At 35.8% G+C, this 22,619-nt stretch overlaps 1 protein-coding gene across 4 annotated transcripts in view; it reads left to right on the forward strand.

The window, feature by feature from the left end:
* LOC149409917 (uncharacterized) overlaps positions 1-10,666 on the forward strand; it is a 53,987-nt gene extending 43,321 nt beyond the window's left edge. For all 4 annotated transcript variants that reach the window (XM_089649314.1, XM_089649317.1, XM_089649316.1 and 1 more), the window contains 5 exons: positions 598-734; positions 1,438-1,838; positions 2,847-3,009; positions 3,920-4,760; positions 7,631-10,666. In XM_089649314.1, the coding sequence (XP_089505440.1) occupies positions 598-734; positions 1,438-1,838; positions 2,847-3,009; positions 3,920-4,760; positions 7,631-7,655 (1,567 nt within the window). In that variant the 3' untranslated portion in view covers positions 7,656-10,666. The remainder of the gene's footprint in view (positions 1-597; positions 735-1,437; positions 1,839-2,846; positions 3,010-3,919; positions 4,761-7,630) is intronic.
* The last annotated feature ends 11,953 nt before the right edge of the window (positions 10,667-22,619 follow it).

The following is a 22,619-nucleotide window of genomic DNA, read 5'->3' on the forward strand; positions in this document are numbered from 1 at the left end:
AGAAAGAAAAGAAAAGGTTGAAACCTTCTGTGGTTATCGTGGTGTATAAATGAAAGATCTCTCCAACTCAGGTATAGCGTTTATTGATAAGTTGAAAGCTGGTTTACAATCGCAATATTTCACGTTTATTTACGCACAAATACTATGGAATGTTCGCGAAACTAGGTCGTAGTACTCGTAGGTAGCAGCTGTTGACGATAGTAAACACTGAATACTAATAATATGCTCGCTGCGTCGGGCTTGTTTATATTGTTCGGCTGGTGGCAGCAGTAGGTAGATAAATGGCAACTAAATCGAGGCCACTCGCTCGGTCTGGACCTTTCGCGAACTTTCGGCGGCGCGGCAATTATGCCTAGGCGGTAGACTCGAACCTTCTGGCGAGTTCTCGTAATGTGAAAGACGGCCTGTGACGTATTGTCGCCGGTAGACAAGTAGGTGCTTGTTTTGTTTACGATTCCGGCTGAGTAGCTCAGGAGTAGGTACTAAGTAGGTCGAGCGGTTTATTATTAATTATTCAATGGATTCTTTTCGACGCTACACTTCTATTTTTTTTTTTTTTTTATAAAGCTAATGAATAATAATCTTTTTTCAATCCAGTATGATGCCAGGCACCCCGGAGGGCCACAACTCGAGTGGGGGGCCCCACATGGACCGAGCGGGGCGATACTCGCTGGACCACAGTCCCGGTTTCCCGGGATCAAATAACCCGCAGACTCCCAACTCCAATATACCTGGTGAGTACACTTTTATTTACAAGACTGCTTTGTGTTTAACATTTTCAATTTCACCAAACAGAGGGTCAAAGATTGGTCTTCCGGCTAAATTCTTATAGTTTTGCTAGTTAGACTGTGAGAAATAGTCAGGATGCAGACGAATTATCCAATTAATGTGTTTTTTTTTATATATTTTTTTATTTTTTATAATATATAATATATAATATATAATATTAGTGGTAACAATACCTCCCTAATTGAGAAATTCTCGTGTTTAGGGAGGGAAAATTCATACATACTCTTCTATTATTCTGACTCTTGACATGGCCCGACTCAAGTCTCTGATTCACTTGATCGTGCCATGTCTTCTCCTCGGGCATCCTCGACTTCTGTTATCATTGGCATTTGTGGCATATATTCTCCTTACACTCCTTTGTTCGCTCATTCACTCTACATGCCCAAACCATCTAAGCGTCCCTTTCTTAATCTTACTATATATTTGTAATGAAATTTCTTGTATTCTCAATAAAATAAAATAATTCAGTCAGTCAGTGGACATCTTCAAATTATCACTGCATAAATCCAAAAGATTGATGCCGGGGCAGTTCAGTTATGTATAAAAAGAAAAAATGCATATTTTTACTATTCCTATGGAAAAGTCCCTAAAGAGGACGTTAATAATAAAATAAATAATTAATAACATCTCCCGACTTTATTTTTATAGGTGAAAAACAAAGACCGAGCCCCTCCTCAAACCGATCGCAAGAAAATATGCAAAAAACGCCCAACCGAGACCACATGCAAGGCCCGTCCCCCCCACAGAGCAGCCTCAACCAGGGACCCTACGCCCCCAACCAGCCCCAACAGCAAAATCAACAACAGGGCCAGCAACAACAGCAACAGGGCCAGCAACAACAGCAAGGACAGCAACCCCCGGCGTCCACGGCAGCTCCCTCGGGGGCCACCGCCTCCCAGTCCATGTCGTCTTCGTCGCCTGGACACCATTCCATGCAGCAGCAGAACATGGGGAAGGGAATGGCGTGCGGAAACCTGGGGAATATGGGGCCCAAAGGGAATATGGATGACAGTCCCACCGGAATGCAGGGCAATCCGGGTGGACCCGAGGTATGTGATTGCTATGTATCTAAGTGTTCTGTTTTATTATTCCTGATAATTTTTGACAGTTAATAATAATAATAATGTTTATTTCAGCTGGACAGAGCGGTGTGTGCAATGCTCTGCCTGCCATAAAAATTTACATTTAAGTTAATACATAAAAAGAAAATGAATAAAGAAATAAATAAAAATAAAAAATGAATACATTGATGAGCACATTAGGACTTTATGGTGGCTTGAGTGAAATTCTCCATCTCTGGTGTAGAGGCGCTCCCTGCCACTGGGCAACGGCCTGGACAAGAGTGTTGTCCGATCTCTGGTAGCGCTGACTCGTCCCGGCTATTCTGTGGCGTATCAAAGCAGCGAACCCATGCACCCTTCCTTCGGTGAACATCTGTGAGGCGCTGCATCGCCAGGGGAGGCCAAATAGGGCTCTGTATGCGTGGTTGTACTGTACTCGGAGTGTGTTTATGATGCCTTGTGTGTATGTCGTCCATAGCTCGCTAGTGTAGAAGCTCATACAATATGCTTGGAAAAGTTGCTTCTTCACCGGAGGACTGCATTTGTTGAATCTTCTGGCAAGCATGTTAGCTCGCACACTCAGTACTCTTCTTTGACGTTCTATGTCTTTTTTATCATTTAGGTCATCGGTGATGACATGCCCCAAATATTTGATTTCGCTGCAAATTTTCAGGTTGGCCCCGCCGAGACCTATGGGTGGAATGACAGTGAAAAAGGAAAAAGGTATGACGAGTGGGAAGGAGGAATCTGGCGGTGTGTGTGCAGGTCCTTGTGAATCCCTCCCTCTCACCGCGGTGCAAGGCGGAGAGAGTCCGGTTGGAGTGGTGAAATTGACATTTTGCAAACTAGGTTACAACCTTCTTAGGTCCCGTGACTCTCTTATTGACTTAATGTCCCTGATTGCTTAGGTTACTATTAGGTTAGTTCGAGCCTATAGTATCTACCTACATGAATTATTTTTCTTCAACTAACCTAACAAATTGTATTTTATCCCAGGGCGGTGGGATGGTGCGAGGTGAGCACGCGCCACTGGCACCCAGCGGGGCGGGCGGGGGCTTCGACCCCATTTCATCACTGGCGCAGATGTCTCAGCAGCTGACAGGGGGGCCCCCGCATCCCCATCCGCACCACCACGCTGCGCTGCTCATGCAGGATATGGGTGAGTACCTAACCTGATGGATACATCGTATATTCTCTCGTATATAAGGGGCCCAAATAATGGAGTTCTATTCGAGAATACTGCAAACAAGGGCTTCATATGTTCTTTATATTACAAATATGACTATTCAGACTGCTACTAATTATTCTTAGACTACGGTTTATATACATAACATATGGGGGAGGGAGAGGGGTCCACCCCTCTGGTGGTCTACAAGGGTTTTTAATCAATTACTCAATTATATTTATAAATTTTAAATTAAATATCCCACTAGAAGACTTACAATATCATTTTTTATTAAATACTTTAAAAATACACACATTGGAAGACAGGCGTAAAATAAACGACTTAACTTTTTTATTCAAGATTCTAAACTCTAAATTCGACTGTTGCGAACTTCTGCAACTCATAAACTTACGAAAACCCACAGTAACAACACGACAAAATACAATATTCTACAGCAGCACACATAAGCGTAACTACATTGCCCACTCTCCGATACAACGACTTCACACCATGGGAAATCATTACTTGGGTGATATTGACATATTCAATACCAACTTGGCAAGTTTTGTGGATCTATTAAAACATTTATTTCAATAATACTCCTAAACACATCATGTAAACCTACAAATAGCTGTAATTTTCTGTTTTTGTTTCTTGTGTTTGTATGACTTGTTGCATAGCTTTTATCAAATGTAATTTTATTCTTATTTTTTATGTTTCAAAGTATCTGTCAAATTATACTACCAACCATGTAAAAGCCCTCTGGGCGTTAAATAAATAAATAAAAATAAGTAATAAAATAAAATAAAAATCCTTTAATAAAGGATCTCATATTACGATTATTAGATATGTGGGATTTGAAACAGATTCGCTTGGAAACTGACAATGTTTTGTCTTTCCGCAGGTTGTCACATGGGCGGCATGGGCGCGGTGGGCCCAATGGACGGCATGATGGGCCCTGGAGACTTCCCCCCCGACATGAATATGAGCCCCAAGATGGGCGACGCCTCTATGGGCCCCATGGGCCTCGGGCCTCCGGACCCCTCCATGATGGGCGGACCGCGCATGCCCCCCGGCAAAATGGCCGCCTTCAACGGGGCCAACGTGCAAGTCAAAGCCAGCGCCCCAAACACCATTCAATACCTCCCAACGCGGCCGCAACTCCCTTGCTCCGCAGGCCCAAGAGGCCCGCCTAGTTTGGACTTCTTACAAAGGGTCGCAAACCCAATGCACATGGAACAAAAAAATAACATGAATATGCAATATTTTTCTGGTGGACCGTGTGGCGGGCCTATGGGACAACATCAGCAGCCGGGAATGGGCCCACGCATGGATATGTCCGATCAAATGATGGGGCCCATGCGGCCGCAGGGCCCGATGATGGGTCCGATGCGCGGCGGCCCCGGAATGATTCGCATGCCGCACTACCCCGGCGGCTTCAACTCCCCGCCGAAGATGGCGGACCCCTTCCAAGGCGGAATGCCTCCGGGTGGTGGGATGATGTGCAATCCCAACTTCCGGCCCAACATGATGAAGGGCGGGCCCATGCGCATGGGGGCGCCGCACAGTTCGCAGCCACTGCCGGCGTCCATGGGCGGGCCCGGGGCCGGCTTCAAGTCCTCACAGGGCTTTGTGATGCCGAGCACGGCAGATCCCAACTATGCGCAACAGTTCCACAACTTCCAGCAGCAGCTGTACGCGACGGGGACCAGGTCGCAGGCGCAGCCCGGCCCGCATTATCCCGGGTAAGCCAGAATTGATACTAGTGTTTTTCTTTCACTGTACATTGCTTACTTGTACTTACAGTTTCAATCAATTAAGCCTTTTTCCTCCCCCAGGATCATCTGAATTGAGTACACATTTCAACTGTATATACATGGTTTTCCAATAAGAGGTGTTATTTTGAATAGCCCGCTATTTCGGTAGATGTTACTTTTGAAGCTGTCATTTTTTGACATTTGACAAGTAGAAACTACGCCATTAATAAAAATGGAACGATACACGCTTCTACAACGCATTGAAATTATTAAAATTCACTTGAGTGAATCAAATGCAAATCATCTTGAGTAATGAGGCCCATTTCAACCTCGGTGGCTTCGTCAACAAGCAAAATTGTCTCATTTGGGGCTCGGAAAACCCAAGAGTTATTGTTGAAAAGCCTCTTTATCCTCAACGTGTGACTGTTTGGTGCGGTTTTTGGTCCGGCGGAGTCATTGGACCTTAATTTTTCGAAAATGAGGCTGGAGCAACAGTTACGGTGAATGGATTGCGCTATCGAGAGATGATCAATGATTTTTTATGGCCGGAATTGGATGGTATTGATCTGGACAACGTTTACTTTCAACAAGACGGCGCTACGTGTCACACAAGCAACGAAACCATTGATCTTTTACGATTGAATATCAAAATAACACCTCTTATTGGAAAACCCTATATTTATAATAAGAGTGCATTATAGTGATTTATTTTTGGAGTATTATGATTTAATAAGTCAAATCATAATTTGCCAGTGTTTGTTTGTCAAATTCAGTAGACTGCCGCGTGCCTAGATTCCAGCACCAAGCTTGGTTCACTGTTATCTCACTCTTACACACTCAAAGTTACCAAACCGTCGTCTAGCTTGTTTGAGCTAACCATTTTACCACCAGGGTACATTATTGTTATTTTATGACATTTCGGTTAGTCAGTTCGGTGTATTCTAGCAATTGTCGCATTTGTTTCTGTTCTTTTCGTTCTGCCCCGGTTTTTGTTTGAATAAGCTTACAAAGTGGAGTCTTCTAGCAAACGTAAAAACATGACTCTTTTGTACGGTCCCTTGCTGGTTTCTGGAAGTCAGAGGAGTCGGGCGTAAATTAAACTCCTTTGGCAACTTCTTTCGTCTTCCAAGCAAGGGGTTTTTCACGCAGCAGTTTGTAGATTAATCGTACAATAAACACTTGTGTTATATTACATGTATATTGAGAACTTTAAAAATTTAAAAGAGCGTATAAATAGTTCAGATGAACTTGCAATAAAGGTGAGATAATGTTAGATGCTGGCTGTATGGGCCTTTAGAAGAAGAATGCAAGAAATTTGGCAAGGAATTGATAACAATCTTGTTCAATGATTTGACCATGATTTGACCGTGATTTTGATTTGTAAAAGCATAATTAATGTGTATTTGTTGGGTTAGCTGGAAGAAATAGGATGTATCCTATAAGCTATACCCTTTTTACTCTGTATTTTAGTGCAATAAATATTTTTTTCAATTTTGAATTTGAATTTAAACCAAAGGATACAAAGGTAATTGATCTATGTATTAAACTGAAGATAAAATTTGACACAGACGTGAAATTTAAAGTAAAAGAGTCCATAGATGGAAATGAAGCTAAATTAATTTAAGTATGAAGTTAAGTTAATTTTTTTTATTTTATTTATTTATTCAAACGTCATATAATGGCTTTTACAATACAGTGGTAGTCGAATTACAAGCGTACAGTGATAAACAGGATAATAATAGCAATAAATTAAAGAACAATTAATGTGTAAACTAAAACACTATTTCAAGTGATGCAGTTATAAGTATAATATAAGTGCTGTAAAACAATGCATAATTCAAAAGAAATATATACCAGTGTTAACAATAGTTGAACTACTTTATACTAGGTTTGTATAAGACCTGTCATAAGTATTGCAAATACTGCAACACTCAACCACCTTAACTTTAAACAGAGAAATGGAAATTTTACAATAGATCGATAGCGGTGGTTGTTGTTACGAAATACCTTTTTTAATTTTGAGCATTTTTTATATGTGTGAAGTATCATCTGCCGCTTCCCCTAATTGGACCCTTGCCCTGTTTTTGGGGTGGTGGGTTAGTGAATTAAATAGAAATTTACTGGAGGGCTGTTCGCTAGGATGTGTCCTGTTTAAATTCTGTGTAGTCACACTTATTGACTTTGAGTGGTAGTTTTCAACAAAAAAAATTATCCTAGCAGACAAAAATAGAAAAATAATTTTATTAGAAAACATTGAAAAGCAGATGGTTGTTTGCTGTGGATTTTCTGTTTTGACAATTTCGGTAAAGAAAATTAGAACTAAAAACTAAAATTACTGTGCACATTTCCCCATACATCTTTCCACCTATTCAGAGAATATTTGAAGGTTTTATTTAAATCAACACTTGTTTAAATAATATAAATGTGCTTACATTGTGGGACAGACATTACTTTGGTATTTCTGTATAAAATTTGTAAATTATGCATTTGATGGTCCAGAAACGCTTGCATTGATAAGATTTCAGATTTCACTATGTAATACTAGAATTCTGAATTTATTTCAATGCAGAAATTCTTGGACTAACTACCATGTGTACTCCTCACTGCCCAAAATACTAATGGAGGGAAATAATTATCGGGATGTCAGTGGACATCTTCAATTTTATCAGTAAATAAATACAAAAGATAAAGTATGATACTGTATTATTTTTACAATGTATACCTATTAAAAGCCCCTAAAAAGGGTGTTAGTAATAATTAAATAAATAAATCCGTTCCCTGGCCATGGCACTTATTTCATTTTTTTATTTAAATTAAAAAAGTTATTTGAATAATGAATATTATGTTTTATTTCCCAGATCTCAAATGCAGAGGATGCAGTAATCGACCAGCACATAGTTCGACACATCACCAATCAATATATTATACAACAAGTAGTGACTTAATCAATCAATTCACTGCAAACTGGTTTATATCCCGGCACACAATATCGAACAATCATTTTATCAAACGCATTGTATTCACCTTACGAAAATAGGAACAAGTCAAACGAGTCTCATCTTTCTGGACCTTATGGTATCCTATTGTCTTTAATCTTTCATATGTGTTTTCGTGAATCTTCATGGATCACATACGTGTACGAGGATAGCCGCTGATGGATCACGTATGTGACAGCCGCATAAATCAGGTTAAACTTGTCAGATGTTATACCTCCTTCCCGTCCTCGGAGCATGTGTTTCCAAGTCTCTACAAATCAGTGCCCCGTGGTGTATCGGTCGCATCGGGGCTGGGGTGGTACATTTGTATTCGTACGCTACAAGTATTACACAAAACTTATTAAAGTAAAATGACCATTTATGCACAAGTCATACATATTATATGGTCCTACAACCACAGAGTTATTTGAAATTAACTTAAATTTGGCAACGATGATGCCATTGGGTCCTTTTTCATTTGCCGCTTTAACCCTCATAATGAATTCTGAAATTTGATCCAAAACTTTGACATCTCAGCACCGAATATCTCATCTTATAACTCAAGAAAATTATATAAATCATTGACGTGAAGTAACTCAAAAATGTTACAAACTGATATCTTTTTGATATGAAGTCATTTTGTATATATGATATTTTATGATTATGTTCCTGCTACTAAGAGTTCCATTGTAACATCTCTTTCTGTTACATGCCTCGTTTACGAGAAGAAGGGAGAGGTTACAACGGAGCTCTCAGCAGTATCGATGATTAAAACCGAAAAGTATGAAACTCGTGATTCTGTGACTTGTTGCCGAAATTTTGTATTGTGTCGTCGAAACAATGATGTTGACGAAAATAAAATTTTGTTTGCCCACGATAAACTCTAAACTAAACTTAAAAATGAGACTCGAAACTGGGAACGAAAGTGTCTATCTTTTAATGCACATTAACGTGACAATTTCACACATTATTTTTCTTATTTGTGAGAGTTGTACAAATATGATTCGGTTAAGGGCATATTTAAAAAAAATCATAATCTGCTCTTTCATAGACGACGCTAATTTAATTATTTTAGTTTTTGCAAGTTATGCTTTAAATATTGAGATGAATTATTTGTTTGTGTACGTACGCAATATGAATATAAATAAATAGTTTTATTTATATTCGTATTATTTAGCAAAAAAATAATTCATCTTAACACACTTCCTATGGGAAGACTACCTTTTCCACAGGCCCTACTTGAATGGCTGCAAAGGCATTGCTGTCTGATAATTCTACATGAATATTGTACACCAATCTTTTTATGCAGGTCCCAACTTTAAATATGTATATGCACAAACAATGTGATACAAGTCTCCTGTTTTGTTATCTTCTTGTCTGTTGTGTGGAAGAATATTACATCAAAAGGAAACTACTAAACCCACACCTGTAGAATGGGTAATAACATCCATAAACTTATGCTCCTGGAGCTGGAGATGCGGAAATCCTTGTAATAATTTGTGACAAAGTGAAAACCAAATTTTTTGCAATGTAATAATATACGTACAATTTTTACACATAAAACATCACTAAATGGCCCAAAACTGACTTTAACTTCAGTTTATGGAGTTGTATTACTTAGTAGGCTTTATTTTCAGTTTACGGAGTTGTATTACAAAGTAGGCTTTAATTTCAGTTTACGGAGTTGTATTACAAAGTAGGCTTTAATTTCAGTTTACGGAGTTGTATTACAAAGTAGGCTTTAATTTCAGTTTACGGAGTTGTATTACTTAGTAGGCTTTAATTTCAGTTTATGTAGTTGTATTACTTGGTAGGCTTTAATTTCAGTTTATGGAGTTGTATTACTTAGTAGGCTTTAATTTCAGTTTATGAAGTTGTATTACAAAGTAGGCTTTAATTTCAGTTTATGAAGTTGTATTACAAAGTAGGCTTAATTTCAGTTTATGGAGTTGTATTACAAAGTAGGCTTTAATTTCAGTTAATGGAGTTGTATTACAAAGTAGGCTTTAATTTCAGTTTATGGAGTTGTATTACAAAGTAGCCTTTAATTTCAGTTAATGAAGTTGTATTACAAAGTAGGCTTTAATTTCAATTTATGGAGTTGTATTACAAAGTAGGCTTTAATTTCAGTTTACGGAGTTGTATTACAAAGTAGGCTTTAATTTCAGTTTACGGAGTTGTATTACAAAGTAGGCTTTAATTTCAGTTTACGGAGTTGTATTACAAAGTAGCCTTTAATTTCAGATTGTTCAGGATCATTCAGGTTGATCAGGAGTGCGGTGACTACTATATAAAAAAGAGAATCATTCTAATATGTGTTCTTTTCAACGAAATAGCGGTTTAAAGAAAAATCCATTTTCTCGAACGGGACCCTATTTTCGCCCCTTAAAGTGTGTTAATATTTTAAAGAAATAACTTGAAAAAAGTGTTTTACCCAAAATAATTAAATTAGCGCCATCTATGAAAGAGCAGATTATGAATTCTTTTAAGTATACCCTTGACTTCGTAATGTATTTTAAATGATAGATATTTAGAACCAGCGTCTGTAAAATTATAAGGAAAACTTTTAATTTTTTTTTTTTTGTTAAGTTTTTATTTTCTTGCCATGTGTTTCTCCCGATATGTTTATTATCTTCCCTCCAAATTTCTCTTCCTAGTATTATTTTTATTTTAGTTTAAATAAAAACGCAAAATTGAAGGCATTTTTTTACTAAACCCCTTGTGTTCAAGGACATATTGTTTTTATTATTTATTAATTGGTATAAAAAATTCGAATTTTTTCTTAATGAACGCGACGTGTAATCATTAAGTGGCATTATAGCGAATAAGAAATGATTTGTTTTAATTATAAAACAGTTTGATTTTATTTAAATTGAACACTTAGTTAATTCAAATTTTATTTCATTTAAATTTCAAGAAATAAAACTACACTTAAATTAACGCAGGTTAAGGTAACTACTTATTATTTTAATTACAATATAGTTAAACTGGTTGAGTATGATCAATTATATAAATTTTCTGTTTAACTATTTTAATATAACGTTTCGTTTATGGCATAATGATTAATTTACATTTTATACTCATTGAAATTTATGTGTTTTTTTAAATATCTGTTTAATAATTTTATGTAGACTTTTATGGCTAAATACGCTAAAATAATTTATCTACAGTAATCTCTTATGATCTGCGATTTTTCATGCATATGTAGCAGGGGCATGAAGTCCACAGGGGCTGTGAATCTCTGTATGCAATAGAACATTGGGATGCATTGAAGAGAAAAAAGTGTTTTCAAATATGGAAAATGAAAACAATTTTTAAAATTTTTAATTTATCTTTTTTTGTCTCTTTTTGGGGCAATTACAGCTTTCACAGCCTCTATTAACTGAATGCCTTTGATTTACATTGTTTTCTAATATTTAAAACAGGAAATCATCAATTTCTCTGTGAATAGTTCATATTGCTTCAAGTATGCTATTTGCTGTTTGTCTATTGCAGGAACCTAACCTGTCAGTGGTCAAGTTTCAATACATTATCTGCTGTTTGTCTATTGCAGGAAACTAACCGGTTAGTGGTCAAGTTTCAATACATTATCTGCTGTTTGTCTATTGCAGGAACCTAACCGGTTTGTGGTCAAGTTTCAATACATTATCTGCTGTTTGTCTATTGCAGGAACCTAACCGGTTAGTGGTCAAGTTTCAATACATTATCTGCTGTTTGTCTATTGCCGGTACCTAACCTGTTAGTGGTCAAGTTTCAATACATTATCTGCTGTTTGTCTATTGCAGGAACCTAACCGGTTTGTGGTCAAGTTTCAATACATTATCTGCTGTTTGTCTATTGCAGGAACCTAACCGGTTAGTGGTCAAGTTTCAATACATTATCTGCTGTTTGTCTATTGCAGGAAACTAACCGGTCGGTGGTCAAGTGGTCCAAAGCAATGGGTTCCCACCCTGGCATCGCGGGTTCAGTCCTCTACTAGCTAAGTCCTCGGTAATTGCACAAACAACACTTTCTGCTTATAATGGTGGGAGAATTACAAACCTGCAGACAATGAGAGATTACTGTGTTATATTTTAAATCTTTACATTATGCCGATCGTCAATATTTAATTGCACATTAATTCTATATAACAACTTCATTTTATTATTTTACACAATATATTTTGTTCCAGTGATATTTTATCGATCATTTTCAATATATTTTATAATTATGTATGTAATGATTTAAATCAATTTTAAACTAATTCCGTGTCCCCATCAATGACAGACTTTATATTTTTAACTTTAAAATAGAAATTGTTAAATCTTTGCTATTATTGCTTCAACTATTAATTTCTCGCACAAAATTCTAACAAAATATTCAATGAATTTTTTATCTTAAAAAAAAATGCGAAAACTGTCTGGTCCATAAAAAATATGGAGCCGTATTCAGATAAAGGTTTTTTTTAACACTCTTGATTTTGTATGAAATCTGACTAGTTTTCACGGCTGCATTTTTGCGGAGCGGTTTTTGAATAGTTGGCTACAGAAGGCTGAATTTGTAACTAGCTTCAGTTTATATGACTGTCATTATTTAATTTTCACCTTTTCTCAACGGTGGATATTTAAAAATGGTTGAAAGAAAAGAACTACTAAAGCTGGAAGAACTAATGCTAGAGATCTAAAATTGAAAAATAAATATAGTATTGATGCAGAGATGTTCTGCACTCAGACCATAGGCTCGTTGTGTTATCTCCCATGCGCAACCTTATGCCTTCGACAGTAACCCAAACCCTTTAATAAAGTTCTTAGGATTGTCAACATAGTATTTAACTCTTCAGCTATCAAGCCTTCTCCCATCGAGGCGGGAGATTGGCACCATAGATAAATGGGTCTACCTTCATCATCTTCACACTACCTTTGTTTTCCACTCCTGGCACAGCTGCGTCTGTCAATATGTGAGGTGACAGTGTCCTGTTAATAGTCCGACTGACGCCTTCAATTAATTTCTTTTGAATAGTTGCCCGACACGTTTGGGTTTCGGACCATCTATGAACACTACAATTTGGCATCGAATATTATCATCATCGTGTGAATGAGGTTTTATCATTGAATTTTTTTTTTGAGAACATTACAGAATTGAGTATTAACAAGTAAAGAATTCATAGTTTTTATTAATTTCATAATATCAGTTCCTGACCCCATTTAATTTATTCTCATTTAATCCCTCCTCTTTTTGTATGAACATTTTATAACCTGGTGACCCTTTAAAAATTTTAATTTAATATTTTCCAAGTCAATATTTTGTAGGTATTATTAATTAATGAATCAATGCAATAATAATAATAATAATATTTCAAATTGCATTAAACCTATGTTCCATTTGTGTATTCCTAAACATTTTTTTTTACTATTTCAGTCATTTTTACTGCCATATAGTTAAAAAAAAAAAGAAAAAAATATAAACAAGAAATAGATTAATGCGCTGCGGTGCGTTGGAATGTTCTAGAATATGTTTGTTTATTTACTGGATGTAAATTTGTATCAAAACAGTATGGATAAATGTATAATATGACATATTAAAAAGTATATTATAATATGTATTGACATTTCTTTCCTATTCACAAGGCAATATTGAAGATAAATAAGGTTAAACTTTTATAAATGGTTGTTTTTTCTTCATATAAATCCTCCCTTTAGGGTAAATAATAAGATATATCTTTATCTTAGAGGCATAGGGCATCTTGTCTATTTAGATAAATTTACAGAATAACAGAATTTACAGAAAAATTATTTGAAAAAATTGACTTTTATTATATTAAGGCCTGGGTATGTTAACCCCTGTCACAAATTGACTAGTAGCACCATTTTGAATTTCGACTTTTAAGCGGTCTCGGTTAACGTCGAATGTAACCTGCGTTATAATGTATGCGTTCATAGATGGCGTAAATTTAATTATTTTATGAAAATACACTTTGTTTTTTCAAGTTATGCCTTTAAATATTAAGACGAATTATTTGTTTACGTCCGTCAGCTTTTGGTTTAATGTAGATGACCGTTACTCTTGAACGCTTAGTCGACTGATTAAAAATTGATCAAAGACTGACAGGGTTAGAATCGTCAGTTAAAGGAGACAGTTCGAATGTTAAAATATTCAAAATGGCCCTGAATGACGATTTGTGACGAAGTCAAATGCAACCTGAAACTCGAGTTCAAACTCAATGTAATTTTTTTGTAAAAATTGACATGTTGCCTTGTACCTCTGAGGTACAGATATAAAAATGTAGTGTATTTTTTATCATTTTGCATTTAAATGAATCTTGTAGTTTTATTTTACGTTGATAAGTTTTATAACCTATCGAATTTTATGTTGTCATCGGTAAATTTGGACTTGATGCTTTTTTTGACAAGGAATTGTACCATTAAATTTGTAAAATAAATCATTTTATTTTTTCAGATATGTAAAGCAATATTGCTTGACATTGTCAATTGGACGGAGTAACTCTCCAACAATAACTGTTACTATATCTATAATTAATTGAATAAATTCTTTGTTTGAAACCGGTTAGTAATTTAACGTAAGTATAAAAATTTCAAAACAACGAATTTAAAATTATTCTGAGAAAATAAATGTATCGGGTTGTGACGGTCCCCAACTTCCTCGTTGTTAACTTTTTGAGATTTTTTTTTATCTGTAGAATGACTAATTACTTCACACAAAGAATAAAAATCGTTTGGGTTATAATGGAAGATTGCTGAATTTTCAAAATCTTAGTCTAATAAACATACTGTACTAGCAGGTAATAACCTACCGCAGTCAATCATACTTCACAGAATGTGCATCTAATATGAAATTTTATGGAAACTTTGAGAGTTTTCTTTGAAAATTATAGATGGCAGCACTTTTGTTTGTAGCTAGCATGTGGGGGCGAATGTACGACAAAAATTAGTGTATTTACTACTATATATACGTCTGTTACATCTCCCATAAACATTAATTTATCATATAACATTAAAACAAACAGGCTTTCTATCTAAGGGTAATTTCACTCTATTTCTTTATTTCAATTTTTTATCATCTAACTTAGATGTATTTAAAAATTTTCTCTTTTTTAAAATTGCCTAATTTGAAGCTGTAAATGGCAGAATGGAGTTTAACGTCACATCATCCAAATAAGTTGTCATTCCTGAGATATAGCCCGGTTAGTAGCCAAATTGTCTATATGTAGAAGGCGAGTTCTTGGGTTCCCACCCGGACATTGCAGATTCAATCTTTTGCTAGCCAAGACCTCTGTCATAGGATTGACCAGCATTTTTAACAATTTTTTGATTCAAATAGGACAAAAATTCAGCTCTTTCCAATTTCCCTACGATCTTACTATTTTCTACCTCCCCAATTGTCAAAGACTTCATAGTAGGAAAACTCTTGTTGTCTTAAATAAGAAAAAAATGATTAATTCCATTTGAATTGTCTTTGTAAAACTATTCGCAGAAAAAAAATCTCTAAAAATGGTGCAACTGAAAATGCAATTCTTTGGTCATAATAATAAATGAATGGATTCATAAAAATTAGTTAGTGTAAATAATTATGTAGACTATTTTTATATTCAGTAATACTTAATATTTAATCCTAAATTTAGGCAATTGAATATAAATCGTTAGGCGAATGCTTAATAATTAAGTTTAAGAGACACACCTAGCTTTATTTCTTAGGATAAGTGTATAAAATAATATTAACTTTAAAGTGACGACCTTTTTGCAACAAGAGAATGAACAATAATTATTAAAAATATATAATTGATGAATTCAACAAATTGTATGTATGAGAAAAAAAAAGGTTATTGGCGAATGCTTTAACCACTGAGCTATATCATTTCAACCTTCATATAGCTGCCGTGTTTCTCTAATATGTATCGCCGCTTACTTGAAAAACATTTGAAGTTCCATTATAGTAGAGTTATTCCCAATTTTCTCATTTATTGGATAATCAACACCTTTGCCATAGGTCACCCCCGTACGTTTGGTAACTTAGCAAGGGTGCCCGGGTTCGTGGCGTGAGGTTTTTCTAGGTCTTGGCGACAGATGCGTCTGCCACTTATTGCGTGGCGGGCTGGATCGGGAGATACTGGTTGAGGGAGACCATTTGACCTCTCCAGCAAGACGCTCTCGACGCATCGCCTTGCACCGCAGTGGGAGGGATGGATTTATACATCCGTCACTCCTGGAGACACTGACCCTCAGATTCCTACCAACTTTTTCCTTCCTCCTTCCCAAAGATGTGGGAGCACAGCATCCCTGTGTGGGAGCTAGTGTCAAAAAAATTGCCTCTTGAAAAGTTTTGTAATCTGAATTGGAAAATTTTTACAAGTAAGCCGATGATATCTAATGAAGAAATTCTTCAGATCTGAAGGTTAAAGAGATAGCTCAGTGGATAGATCGGACGCCCAGTAAAGAGAAGGTCCCATGTTCAAATCCTGGCCGCTTCAATATAGTTTTTTTCTTGCATGCTTTTCGGATATGTAAGATTTATGTTTAACTAATATTTTTTCAATATTTAGAATCGTGGATGTTTTTACATCCTAAAATGATAATAATTAGCGGCGCTTCCTCTTGTTGCAAAAGGCCGCCACTGTAGTTGAGATCATTTCGGAGAATAATGTCTCGAATCACAAAATGACTTGGGGTTGTGAATGTTCGTTGTAAAGATTTCTAGTTGCAACATTAGGAGACACGATTTTTGGAAATTTATTTAATAAAATACTCAGTTATAGTCCTATGTTTGTTTTTTTTTTATTGTATTGCATTGCATCCCCTCTCTTTATTTTTAAATATCGTCGACTGTAATCCATCTTTGTGTAAATTACATTTGGCCACTTTTCGGGAGAGACAAAAAACTGGCGATTGAAGGTTGACTTACGCTGTGATGGATTGCCGTCGACAATATGTAGATTTAAGGGGTGTTTCTCCAGCTCTGAGTAATTTGTCGATTATATAATCTGTTTCACCAACACTGGGTAACGCTACCTATTAAGTAAAGTTAGTCTGTTTTTTCCACCTTGTTAATCCTGTGATTAAAGTCACTCGACGAGTAGTTATTCAACAGTTTACTCAGAGGTGATGAAATACCCCCTTATTATATCACTAGTTATTTAGGCCTCTCTTACTAGTTTATCGCGTAGTCCACTAGCAAAGTTAGGGCTGGTATTATAATGGCTAGATAAGGGGGCCAATAACAACTTAATGTAAGCTGGAATATTTTAATTTACCTATATAGAACTTTTGGAGAGCAGGTTGCTATTGTGTAATAATTCATATTGTCAATCATATCATGTCGTCTTTATCTCGTTGCTAATTATAATATCGAGATTAAGGTCCTTTAGTTAGGGGGTATTTCACTATCTCTGATTATGTTCTGACTAAGCACTAATCCGCGGATAAGTCATTTTTTCGTTTTCACTATATCTGAATAACGCTAACGCTCGGGTTAAAGTTCGATTTGACTAATCAGTGCTCGAACTTCACGTTAGGCGCTATTCCTCGAATCAAATATGGCGTCAAAACATTCCGAGTTTGACAGCTGAGAAGTGAGTCGAATTTTGTTGAATGAATTTGAATGCTTGTATGATCCATCCTGAATTATTTGATTGTGTTCAAAATAAGAAACAATGTATTAATTCGACACGAATCTATCTAAAATGACCTGATAATCAACATAACATAACCAAAAAAATGCACACTTCGCGGTGTGCGGACTGTGACGCATGACAGCCGTGGGAGTAGATGGAGAAACTGCAAACATTTTGCGATGTTGCCAGACTATTTCGAGTGTTATCTATCCGGAAGCTCGAAACAATGGTGAAACGGTCGCCGTTGAATAACGAAGTTATTCTGAACTTTAAAGCCAGCCAACGGATAGCTATTCAGATATTTAGCCCGACATAGTGAAATACCCCCTTAATATTGTTTAATTTTTCCAGCTACCTCTGATCTGGAGCTCCAAAATACTAGAACAAAAATCCTTAACTATGCAGAAATGGGCAGTCAGTTAACAGATTCTCCTCTCTTAACAAACAGATTTTATATTTACTTTAATACCATATTTTTAATCTACAAGATAATCAATGGCCATATGTCTAGTGAATTCCTAAGAAAAATTGATAAACTACAGAACAAACACACACATGAGACGAGGAAAAGAAATTAATTGAGACTCCCCTTCGGGAAAAAAACAGTCAAAAATCATTGATGTACGGAGCGTTGAAGATATTTGGAGAGCTACCAGAAGAAATAAAATCAGAAGAAAACACAAAAACATTTAAAATTAAATTACAAAAATATGTGATTGATTCATTTTAAATGTAAATATTGAAGACAATATTAGTGATTCTTAAACGAAAATCTGAAACAGAAAAATCAGAAAAGGAAACGGTCACATCTGGGACTCGAAAGTTGGTAGAGCATTGTCCCGGAAAGACAAGGGTCCTGGGTTCGAGTCCCAGATGTGACCGTTTCCTTTTCTGATTTTTCTGTTTCAGATTTTCGTTTAAGAATCACTAATATTGTCTTCAATATTTAAATATTACAATTTGAGGTTTTACTCAATAAAGTTATTCTGAAAAAACTTAACATTTTAAATGTGTTACTATAATTATATGTATATAAGGATTGTATTAGGACATAGATAACTATGTACCTACTTAAAATACCGCAATAAACAATAAACAGATTGCAATCTTTAGAGCACAGAAATGTTGTGAGAATGCTGTGCTTGTTCTACCGGTATTTTGAAAGGAAGATGCTCCGAGGAACTAGCGTCATTGATCCCTTTGGCACCGGTGTATAGTCGGGATATAGTGTATAGCCCAACATTTGTACACTGTTGACATGAGAATGGGTAGTTTCTACGACTCGTTCTTGAATTCAACTGTTCGGCTGTCTAACGATTTGCCGTTTGTGAATGGGTCTCTTCAAAACCCGTGTTCCTCTCAAAACAGTATCCCCAAAAATTACACAGGCCCTGAGGGAAATTATTTTTATCACCAACACCTCTGCCATAGGTCACCCAAGTGGTTCGCTACGTTTGGTGACTTAGCAGGGGTGTCCGGGTTCAACGGGTGAGGTGTATTAAGGATGCACCTACCCACCAGCTGCATGGTCATAAATGAACCACTCACTAGATCAATATCTTCGGGTTTTTAGTACTGAGCCCATGGGTCCTAATGTTTGCCATAGATAAAAGTCAGTAACTGAAAAATATACGTCACTACTACACATACTCACCATCGACTAGGATAGAAACTATAAAAAAGGCGTAACCATAGACAATATAATTCTCATTCGGAGCCAACCCATTGGCTAGCCTAAAATCGGCCAATGACAGCGGCCTATAAACATGCATGAAGTTCGTATTGGTTTGTGGAAAATATACGTCACAAGTCACCCATAGAGATTACCGTGTCTTTTTTTTCTGACCCACTTTTTTCTCGGAGTTATACCCCCGCGTGCATGGTGTACCAGATTGGGAGAGGCTGGTCTGGGGAGACCCTTTGTCCTCTCCAACTGGTCATTCGTACCTCAAGCTGATCCCTAGATTCCTACCCACCCTTTTTCCTTTCCGGAACCTCCTCTCCTTCCTCTCGTTAAAAAGACCCTCCACACAGCATCTCCAAAGATGTCATAGGTCCTGAGGGAAATTATTGTGGTGTTAACGTAATTATCCTACTGTGTGGTGTTAAGGCGATGCCATACGTAGTAATGCATAATCATGTGTTTTTGATTTGAAAATTTGGTCGCCTAGAAATGTTTCAGATGCTTTAATTAAATACTGCGAGTAGAATACATCTTGGCCTTTGAAATAATCGAGTATTTTTTAGATAAGTCTTTTTATAAGCCCAGAAAAAAATAATGTAAAGGCCTTTGAAAACTGCTTTAAAGTTCAAAATTTCCTACTTACGAACCCATTTTCGTTTATGATTTTATTGTATAATGTGGCAAATTAAGTTATTTATAAAATGATCGAAAAAAATTAAATATTTATGCCTGAACATCCACAAAATAAAATAAAAGGCACTTTTTGGCCATGTTTTTTTCTTGCATAAATCAAAACAGGCGGATGATGTTAAACGGGAATTTAAACCTTATCGCCATCTACGTAAGGGTTGTTATTGATAGCGGCTCAATTTAAAATATTACACGACATAGTGCATCGCCTTGGTAAAAAAATCTACCACAGTACTATGTTATTTATTGGCATGCTTTAATACTTTCATAGATTGGGTTATCCCATAGACATCCAAATATAATAATAATATTAATTGCCCAAACATGAAACCTGGTATCATTTCGAAGAGCTGAAGACAAATCATATGTTTTACATCAGTAAGGTTAGAGAATGCTTTAAATAAACTATGACTTCGGTCATACATTGACCGCCGAAGAGCGCACATCGAAATAACCGGATCATGTGCAGAAAAGTAAAGTTCGTATACGTAAGGCAAAGGTTTTTTTTTACAGTACATTGCGGGACTTTTCTAGGCAGGTTCTGAATGTTCGTTTATGAACCGCCTGGCATAGCGATGCTAAAAATGAGTGAGGCAGGTAAATTATAACACATTTATAAATGTGTCTAATCAAATGGTGTAACAAAATATTCAGTTTTGTATACAAACCCGATCTTTTTAGCAGATTTTATTTTCAAGGACTGAATAGTGATAATACAATGCAAGTTGCCTGTATATTGTCGGATTCATTTATTGACAATCACAGAAAGCCTCCCCGCTCCGCGCACTTTGTTTGTTCCTCTTTTACTGACTGACTTTAAATTTCTATTGGTTATATTGGGATGTATTGTAATGTCTCGTAACCCAGACTGGTATTATAATATTCTCATAAGGTATTTAGTGAGAGAATTATGGAGTATTAATAAAAATATTATTTCGGATGTTGTGTACGCAATATTCTAAAATTGGAAAATTAGTAATTCTTAGTATCTTCAGTACATAGGGTGTCCGCGGGTAAAATGCACTAACTTGGAGGTGATTTTATATTCTACTGGATGGTAGAAGTTAAAAAGATAATAACTATATCTTGGTAGAAAGCAGTCACTTTGTGGTTTGAGACATTAATGAAAATAAAACAATTAATTTGTTTTGTGATAAGCGAAACCGGTCGGTCATGGCAAATGAAATAATTATTCGTGGTTATAAATGAAGTAATTTTTTTTATTTTCATTAAGATAAACAATTTTTTTCTAAATCCAATTGTTTTTTCCCATAAAAAAATATTATTCCACAGAAGAATATTCTTTTCCATACAAACAGTGTATAGTTGAAATCCAAGCAGTAGCAATTTTTTTATTTTTTATTTAACACATTTATTTTCCCGTGATTTTTCACAGGTCTGCAGTAGTTATATTATAACTTGCTAATTTTTTTAAATTAAATTATCTATGGGCATTCTATCCTGTATAGTGTAGGCTGATAGAAGTTTTAAAAATAGGTTTTGATGTTGACAGACAAGATGGCCACCGTGTTATCAAAACAATGTCTTCTTTATATGTATTTAATCACAGAGCAGCTAAACATGGAAAATCCGCTTAAAACTAAACAAGAAAAAACGATTAAGTTTTTTATTTTTCTTTCCTTATTTTGATAATTTTTACGTTACATAACATCACATTATTATAAAGTTCTTAAAAACAACTACTTTGGTGTGTGTGAAATTGTATTTTGGAAAGTAAACGTATTTTTCAGTCTTCCGAAGGTAAGTGTCCAGACGACAACGTACTCTTAAACACTTATTACAAAAATTGTATCAATCCGTTTTTTATAATAGATCCGTAGTATAACAATGTGTGTGCGTACCAATAACATTTTTTTAAATAAATATTTTATTGTGACGATTTCTATTCACCATCTCTAACTAATTAAAAAAAAGGTACCGCTCATAAAAAAAGATCATAGTGGACACGCGACCAACGACAGAGGCCCCGTGACATAACCCCGTGAGTGGTTTATTTATGCCCCGCGGTGTGCCAAAATAACCATGTCGATACTCGATCTTAAATATTTCGAAATGTATTAGGGACATGAAAACATTGTGGGGAAATATTTCTCTCCAAATTCACTAGCCACGCCCCCCAAGGATTTTAAAATTTTGTGCGGAATTATTCCTCTCTGAAATTCTCTAGCAACCCCCCTCCTGGATTCGAAAAAATATTGTGTAGAATCCACCCATCCAATTTTGAGCACATGGTGATTATCCCATACAAATCACCTATATTTAAAAATAAAAATATTTACCAAAATTATTACATATAATATTTAATATTTGGCTAATTTATATAGCGCCGTTTTCGTGAGAAATCACCTCAAGGGCGCTGGAAAGTCCACAAAAAAAAAATATGGGAATAAACAAAACTAAATATGAAGAAATTCACAATTATTCTGTTAATAATTCCCAACCGTCAGGAACCAGTGAGACTATGTCATCCACAATGAGGTATTTTCACAAACTAAGAATAATGTTAATAATGTTAAATATCTTTGGTAAATAAACTTGTATAGAATATTTGTAAAAAAAAAACCCAAAATTATATTGTGAATACCTACTTAATTTTAAAAAGTTTCACTTCAATAATACCTTGGTGAAAATTTAGTGAATAAAATAACCAATTTTATTTACTCATACATGTACGATTTCAGCTCACAAGTTGTTCAAATGGCGCTCGTCGTGAGTCGGCGTGGCTCGGCCCGGTCGTGTGTCATAATTTTGGGTCGTTTTGAAATGGACGCCGTGTGCGCCCTGCTTTAGAAAGTCAAATTTATTTTTACAGTTGGTTGCGATGAAAATCTAATCTTGGCAATAATTATTTTTCTATGCATTGTCAGCCATTT

This window comes from Hesperophylax consimilis, chromosome 29, assembly GCF_061612785.1.
Source record: "Hesperophylax consimilis isolate HC1 chromosome 29, BYU_Hcon_1.0, whole genome shotgun sequence".
In the NCBI taxonomy this organism is placed as follows: domain Eukaryota; kingdom Metazoa; phylum Arthropoda; class Insecta; order Trichoptera; family Limnephilidae; genus Hesperophylax; species Hesperophylax consimilis.